This window comes from Eimeria mitis, genomic scaffold (assembly GCF_000499745.2).
Source record: "Eimeria mitis Houghton genomic scaffold, Emh_scaff815, whole genome shotgun sequence".
Taxonomy (NCBI): Eukaryota; Apicomplexa; class Conoidasida; order Eucoccidiorida; family Eimeriidae; genus Eimeria; species Eimeria mitis.
In genome coordinates this window covers 2,501-9,871 of record NW_013575993.1, presented here as the reverse complement: position 1 = coordinate 9,871, position 7,371 = coordinate 2,501, and the positions used below count along the sequence as shown (strand labels likewise).

The 7,371-nt window shown below is 56.6% G+C and overlaps 3 protein-coding genes across 3 annotated transcripts in view; 2 read left to right on the top strand and 1 right to left on the bottom strand.

Annotated features, from left to right (window-relative positions):
- The window catches only part of EMH_0022950 (uncharacterized protein), a gene marked incomplete at both ends in the record, with an annotated part of 4,840 nt that extends 3,812 nt beyond the window's left edge, over positions 1 to 1,028 (top strand). The window contains 2 exons of the mRNA XM_013502043.1: positions 344 to 705; positions 974 to 1,028. Coding sequence (XP_013357497.1) covers positions 344 to 705; positions 974 to 1,028 — 417 coding nt within the window. The remainder of the gene's footprint in view (positions 1 to 343; positions 706 to 973) is intronic.
- Positions 1,029 to 1,504: 476 nt separating this feature from the next.
- Positions 1,505 to 4,183, bottom strand: EMH_0022940 (phosphatidylglycerophosphate synthase, putative; the record flags this gene model as incomplete). The annotated part of the gene is made up of 1 exon (XM_013502042.1): positions 1,505 to 4,183. The coding sequence occupies one exon, from the start codon at positions 4,181 to 4,183 to the stop codon at positions 1,505 to 1,507; it is 2,679 nt and encodes an 892-aa protein (XP_013357496.1).
- A 353-nt stretch (positions 4,184 to 4,536) lies between these two features.
- EMH_0022930 (uncharacterized protein) overlaps positions 4,537 to 7,371 on the top strand; it is a gene marked incomplete at both ends in the record, with an annotated part of 5,208 nt that continues 2,373 nt past the window's right edge. Inside the window, 7 exons of the mRNA XM_013502041.1 lie at positions 4,537 to 4,557; positions 5,016 to 5,183; positions 5,302 to 5,631; positions 5,781 to 5,993; positions 6,228 to 6,580; positions 6,792 to 7,069; positions 7,258 to 7,371. The exon at positions 7,258 to 7,371 is cut by the window's right edge and continues 63 nt beyond it. Of these exons, the coding sequence (XP_013357495.1) occupies positions 4,537 to 4,557; positions 5,016 to 5,183; positions 5,302 to 5,631; positions 5,781 to 5,993; positions 6,228 to 6,580; positions 6,792 to 7,069; positions 7,258 to 7,371 (1,477 nt within the window). The remainder of the gene's footprint in view (positions 4,558 to 5,015; positions 5,184 to 5,301; positions 5,632 to 5,780; positions 5,994 to 6,227; positions 6,581 to 6,791; positions 7,070 to 7,257) is intronic.

Here is a 7,371-nt window from a genome sequence, read left to right as displayed (position 1 = left end):
ATATATATATATATATATATATATATATATATATATATATATATATGTATACATATATACATATATATATGTATTGCTGGTGCAGGTGAGGAAATAAAAACAAAATGTTTTGTTTGTTTTTTCTTTGTTTCTGTCTCCTTTCTGTTTCTGTTTGTTTTTATGTTTTCTTTCTTCTATTTCTATCACCAATTACTTAGCCGTATTTGGCTTTTTTCTCCTTAGTACCTCTGCCTCTCTCTCCCTATAATATATATATATATATATATATATATATATATATATATATNTATATATATATATATGTTGCCGTTGCTGCTGCTGTTGCTGCTGTTGCGAGCTGCAGCCAGAGCGGCTCAAGTTGCTGCAGGGCCGCCGCCGGCGGGCGCCCAGCCCCGCTCTGACGGAGACGACAAGCAGCAGCAGCAACAGCAGCAGCAGCAGCAACAGCAGCAAGCAAAGCAACAGCAGCAGCAGCAGCAGCAGCAGCAACAGCAGCACGTCCACAGTTGATCGCAGCAGCAGAAGCCCTTCAGCGCCGCATGCAGCAGCTAAACCATCGAAGAGAACACCTGCAAAGTCCCCCCAACCCAAACACGAACAAGAGCAGCAGCAGCAGCAGCAGCAGCAGCCACAGCAGCAGCAGCAGCAGCAGCAACAGCAGCATCGGGTCTCCCCGTCGCCACCGACACGGAGAGGTCGAGGGAAGTGAAAGGCAAATACACACGGGTACGCACTTTCTGTTTCTCTGTCTGTCTCTATCTTTTCTCTCTGTCTTTGTCTTCTGTCTCTTTGTCTCTCTGTCTCTGTCTCTCTATCTTTGTCTTTTTGTCTCTATTGCTGCAGTTGTTGTTTATTTGCTTTTATTTTGTTGTTTATTTGTTTTTTGTTGTTTTGCTGCATTCAGGTGTTTGCTGCTGTCTCCATTGTTCGCGGCTCAGTGCATGTGCGTCTGCTGCTGCTGCTGCTGCTGCAGACAGCAGCAGCAGCAGCAGCAGCAGCAGCAGCAACCGGTAATACAGCAACAATAGCAGCAGCAGCTCGAGAACAACTACGTACACTCATGGCAACAGCAAAAGCAGCAGCAAGAGCAGCAGCAAGAGCAGCAGCAATAGCTGCAGTAAGAGCAGCAGCAACAACGGCAGGGGCAGCGTGAACACCAGCAGCAGTGTCAGCAGCAGCACCAGCGGCAGCAGGTAAACTCCTCCTGCTGCTGCAGCAGCAGCAGCAGGAGTGAAGGGAGCAGCAGCAGCAGCAGAACTAGCAGCAGAAGCAGCAACATGAGCAGCTTTGTCACCAGCAGCAGCAGCAGAAGCAGCGTGAGTAGCAGCAGCAGAATCATCATCATGTGACGCAGCAGCAGCACGCGCAACAACCGCAGCAGCACGAAAAACAGGACTGACATGAGCAGCAGCAGCAGCAGCAGCAACTGCAGCAACAGCAGCAACTGCAGCAGCAGCAGCGACAACAGCAGCAACAGCAGCAGCAACAGAAGTATAAATACTATTTATAAGAGCGATCGAATGCAGAGTTTGTTTACTGCGAGCTGCAGCCAAAGAGGAAATCTGCTGCTGATGGTTTTTTTATCGACAGCAGCACAAAACGGCAGCAACTCTTTATTTACTTCTTGCTGCAGCTGCTGCTGCAGCAGCAAGTCCTTCGTCTGCAGCAGACACAGCAGCTCCAGGTCCCTCTCACTCGACCGTACACTCAGATTAGAGCTACCCAATAAAGTCATCGCTAGCCACACATTCGGACCGCTGCTGCTGCTGCTGCTGCTGCTGCTGTTGCTGCTGCTGCTGCTGCTGCTGCTGCTGATGCTGCTGGCAGGGTTGTTGGTGAGGCTGCTCTGCAGCAACGCATGGGTGCTGTGCAACAGAGGGGGAGATGCACTTGCTGCATCGTTATTGCTGCTGCTGCTGCTGTTGCTGCTGTTGCTGCTGTTGCTGTTGCTGCTGCTGCTGCTGCTGCTGCTGCTGCTGTTTCCAAAAAGCCAAATGCCTTTGGCGTGATACGTCCAGCCAGGCCGCGAGAACTCCAGCAGCAGCAAATTGTCATCTGGTTGTTGCTGCTGCTGCTGCTGTTTCTGCTGCTGCTGCTGCATACAGCGAGCAGGACCCCTAGGGGCTGCATCATCACCTGCAGTAGCACCAGCAGCAGCAGCAGCAGCAGCAGCAGAGGGTGCCTGCAGGGCCACAGCAGCTGCATGCGCAGCAACGCTGTAAGCAGCAGGAATATAATAGGAGAGACCGCGAGAGTTGAAGAAGCTGTTCGACTGAGGAGATGCATTTATCACCAGCATCTGGCATCTGCTGCTGCTGCTGCTGCTGCTGCTGTTGCTGCTGCTGCTGCTGCTGCTGCTGGGAGTGGGTAGAGCAGCAGCAGCAGAGGCTGCGCGCATTTGCTGCAGCAGCTGCTGCAGCCGCTGCAGGAATGCAGCAGGGAAATTGAGATAGGGAGAAGCAACGACAAACTGTAAACCCCCAGGAGCTGCTACGATGTCACCTGTTGCTGCTGCTGCTGCTGCTGCTGCTGCTGCAGTTCCTGCTGCTGCACCTTTACCTGCTGCAGCAGCAGCAGCAGCAGCAGTAATCGAGTTAGCAGCAACTGCATACAGCCGCTCCAGCAGCAACTCCTGGCCTCGAATGGGGGGACACGCGAACCCCGCCTGCACCGACAGAGTCACCAAACACGGCTCCAAGCTGCTGCTGCTGCTGTTGCTGCTGCTGCTGCTGCTGCTGTTGCCGTTGCTGCTTCTGTTGCCGTTGCTGCTGCTGCTGCTGCTGCTGCCCGTGTGATTGTCGTTGCGGCTGCTGGTACTGTTGCTGTTGCTGTTGCTGTTGCTGCTGCTGCTGCTGCTTTTGATAGCTGCAGCAAGCGCTTGAGAGAGACTGCAGCAGAACTGCTGCGGGTTTATTTGTGGTGGCTGCGAGGGGTTCGTCTGCGGCCAGCAGCAAACGGCTCCCCCGAGTCTTACTGTGAACGGCTGCTGCTGCTGCTGCTGCTGCTGCTGCTGCTGCTGCTGTTGCTGTTGCTGCTGCTGCTGCTGCTGCTCTGCTGGTAGAAGCCTGAATGCATGCGCTTCTGCTGCAGCAATGATGCGGTCTGCTGCATCGGCGAGCTGTGGGGATCTGAGCAGCAGACATCTGTCTGTTCTGCTGCTGAAGTAGCTGCTGCTGCAGTTCGCCCCCGTCAGCAGCAGCAGCTCATCGCTGACTATACATTTCATATGCTGCGTACCGAAGGCCTCGCGGCCCCGGTGACCAACAAGCCGCAGCAGCAAACCCCGCAACAAACCCCAGACCCTGCTGCTGCTGCTGCTGCTGCTGCTGCTGCTGCTGCTGCTGATGCTGTTGCAGGTTAAAGGGTTGCAAAAAAGAGATATGCGACAGCTGTTGTTGAAAGATTGCTGTTGCTGCTGCTGTTGCTGCTGCTGCTGCTGCTGCTGCTGCTGCCCAGCAGCTAGGAGCGGCTGCAGCAGAATTGCAGGGCTCTCACCTGCAGGGCCTTCGGGTCTTGTCGTGCGGAGCATATCCAGCAGCAGTCTCACCTCCAGCTGCTGCTGTTGCTGCTGCTGCTGCTGCTGCTGCAGCAGGCGTTGCTGCAGCAGCTGCAGCAAACGCCTTTCTTCTGGCCCCATCCCCACATACAGCGCCGCCAGCAGCAGCCGCCGCCTTGCAGAGGAAATCAACGCCAAGGCAGCAGAGTAGAGAGCCTCAGGGCCCCGCACAACGCTGATGCAGCGAGGAGACACAGAGAAGCTAACCCCTGCTGCTGCTGCTGCTGCTGCTGCTTCGGCTGCTGCTGCTGCTTCGGCTGCTGCTGCTTCTGCTGCTGCTGCTGCTGCTGCAGGAGGTGGGACAATAACCCCCGTGCGCCCAATGGAGGACAAAATGCCGCCGCTGGAGAAGCAACGCGAAGCAGAAAAGAAGCAGCAGCTGCTGCAAGCCGAAGCAGCAGCAGCTGCTGCAGCAGCAGGTGCAGCAGCAGCTGCAGCAGCTGGGTGCAGGGCATAGCAACGGCTAGTACTAGAAGAATGCGCCGCTGCTGGTGCTGCTGTTGCTGTTGCTGTTGCTGCTGCTGCTACGTCTGCTGCAGCAACTGCTGCTGGAGTGCAGCTCCACCTGCGGAGAGGCAGAGCCGCGAGAGCTGCTGCGCTAGCAAAGCCATTTGCTGCTGAGGGCATCAGACTGCTGCGGCTCGTAGCCGCTGCTTCTGCTGCTGTTGCTGCTGCGTTTTGCTGCTGTTGCTGCTGCCCTTTGCTGCTGCTGCTGCTGCTACTGCTGCTGCCGCTGCTGCTATTCGTTCCTGTTGCTGCTAGTACTCACTACCGCTGCTGTTTGTGCTGTTGGTCGTTGCTGCTGCCGCTTCTGTTGGTGGTCTTCGCTGCTGCTGCTGCTGCTGCTGCTGCTGCGGCAGCCGGGATCAGCCCCGGTGAGCCTGCATTGGTTTGTGCGTGGAGAAGGGCACTAGTTGCTTCGTCATTCCGGTTGTTGCTGTTGCTGCTGTTGCTGCTGTTGCTGCTGCAGCATTGCCAGCATGGCCTGCCGTGGAGGTCCAGTGGTGTGCTATTGAGGCGATTTGAATTTCCCGTTGAAATAAGTTAAAACTTGAATTTATTTAGTTTGTTTAACAATAAATTTCTTCATTTTCTTTTTCTCTTCAGCAGCAACAAGCGGGGGGGCCCCCGTGGGGCCCCGGGGCCCCCAGGGGCCCCCACATATGTGTAGGCGAAATCGATGAGCAGCTGTCAGCTGCTTTGCTGCTGCTGCAGCAGCAGAAGTTGCAGCAGTTCAGCAGCAGTAGAGATGGGAGAAGCCAGTTCAGATACAGACACTCGGCAGCGGCAACAGCAGCAGCAACTGCAGCAGCAGCTGCAGCAGGAGCCCATACGACGAGAGACATAAACGGCTAGGCCCGCTGCAGCACGAAGCCAGATTTGTTGCTGCTGCTGATCTTCTCTTCTGCTGCTGATGGAAAAAGCACATCGTTACTAAGAGCTGCTTCCGTTTGCGCAGCACGGCTCGCAGCCGGCGGCAGCAGCAACATTTGCAGCAACAGCGGCAGCAACAGCTGCAGCAGCAGCAGCAGTACTCGTAGCAGAAACAGCAGCAGAAGCAGCGACAAAGGCAGCAGCAGCAGCAGCAGCACAGCAAAATGCAGAGGCCACAGCGAAGGCAGTTCCAGTGATACCGCAGCTGCTGACTGCTGCAGCAGCTATTCGGATAGCTGCAGCAGCAGCAGCAGCAGCAGCAGCAGCAGTGCAGGAGTGGAAGCAATACTGCTGAGTGTGTGTTGCACTAGGTAACAATGTCAAGGCCACAGGATTCGGCGCAGCAGCAGCTGCAGCCAGAGGTGCAGCAGCAGCAGCAGCAGCAGCAGCAGCAGCAGGAGGTTTGCTGCTCGCGGTTTGAGCCCGTGACAGTTTTGGGTAGGGAAGGGGTTATTGTGCTGACTGCTAAGCGGCTGCTTTTCGCTGCGCGCAGCAGCAGCAGCAGCAGCAACAACAACAACAGCAGCAGCAGCAGCAGCAGCAGCAGCGAGGCTGCAGACAGCAGCAGCGGCTGGGAAGTGCTGCTGCAGTTTGCCCTTATATCCTGGACTTCAACAGAGCGCTCAAAGAAGGCAGCAAAGGTGGGAACGCCGCTTGCGGTTGTGCTGCTGCTGCTTCTGCTGCTGTTGCTCCTGCTGCTGCTGCTGCTGCTGCGGCCCATACACAGTGTTGCTGCTGCAGCGAGTGCATGCACATCACCAACGGCCCTGTAGCTGTGTTTTCTATGCAGGCGCGCATGTCGTACGTGGCCCCGACAGCAGCAGCAGGAGCAGCAGCAGGAGCAGCAGCAGGAGCAGCAGCAGCAGCAGCAGCAGAAGGGGGTTTGTCTACGCACTCTGTGGTTGTTGACTTTATGGGGCTGAGAGACAAAATGGATTTATGCTGCCGCTCTCTTCAGTCTCTCGCATCAGCTGCGCGTACACTCCACTACAGCAACAGCATCGTAAGGCCCTAGTTCAGCAGCAGCAGCAGCAGCAGCAGCAGCTGCTGCTGCTGCTGCTGCTGCTGCAGCTGATGCTGCTGTTGCTGCTGCTGCTGCTGCCTCCGTGTCTACCCGTTTGTAACACCAAATTCTGCGAGGGATTGCGTTGGCAGTGCTCTCGTCTCTGTGTCTGCTGCTGCTCTTTTCCTGCTGCTGCTGCATTTGCTGCTGTTGCTGCTGCTGCTGCTGCTGCAGGTGTGTCCGCTCGAGGTGCCGCTGCTGTTGCAGCTGCTGCAGCTGCCTCCCGGCACTCCGCTGCGCGTTGCGCCGGCCCTGGTGCAGCAGCAGGAGCTGATCAAGCAGCAGCTGCAGCAACAGCAGCAAGAGCAGCAGCAGCAGGAGCAGCTGCAGCAGGAGCAGCTACAGCAGGCAAGAAGGGATGCAGCAGCAAACGGGACGGATGCAACAGCGGCTGGAGCTGCTGCTAAGCAGCAGCAGCTCAGGCAGCAGCAGCCAGACGGTGCCGCGCAGCGTGCTGCTCGCCAAAAGGCAGCAGCAGCAACTGAAACACCAGCAGCAGCAGCAGCAGCAGCAGCAGGGAAGCCGAGGTAAGAACTCTTCTGAGGCTGCCGGCACAGACCCCAAACCCTCAACAGCAGCAGCAACAAACCTATGAATCTCGACGCTGTGGTTTAGCTGCTGCTGCATCTGCTGCTACTGTTGCTGCTATTTGCTGCTCAGCAGCAGCAAGAAACCCCCTAAAGTGTGCTGCTGCTGCGATGGCTGCTGTTGCTGCTGCTGTTTGCTGCTGCTGCGCAGCCCCGCTGCAGCTCCTCCTGTGGAGGTTCCCAACCTGGAGAAGCTGCTGCAGCAGCAGCGGCAGCAAGAGGCCGAGCAGCTGCAGCAGTTTCAGCAGCAGCTGCTGCAGCAGGACCCTGAGCTGCTGTCGCTCTATCAAACCCTTGTCGGCCCCCCTGAAGCCCCGCCAGGCAGCAGCAGCAGCAGCAGCAGCAGCAGCAGCAGCAAAGGCCTTTCACCCGCTGAGTTTTGGAAGCTGCATCAGCAGCAGCTGCAGGCACTCAAACCACAACCCACCCGTAAACCCTAAACCCTAAACCCTAAACCCTAAACGGTGACTGCGTTGCTTTGCCGTGGGCTTGCTGAACTGCTGCTGCTGAGGAAGGTGGTGCATCTTCATCTGCTGGATTTGCTGCTGCATCTGTTGTTGCTGCTGCTGTTGCTGCTGCTGCTGCTGCTGCTGCTGCTGCTGCTGCTGCGTGATCAGCTGAGGGTGTGAGCGCGTGCTTCCTGTCTCGGCCTCCTCTCTTTCACCAGCTGTCTAGACAGCAGGGCGCCGCAGCTTTGGGTGAATTGGCGGTCGACTGCAGCCAGCAGATGC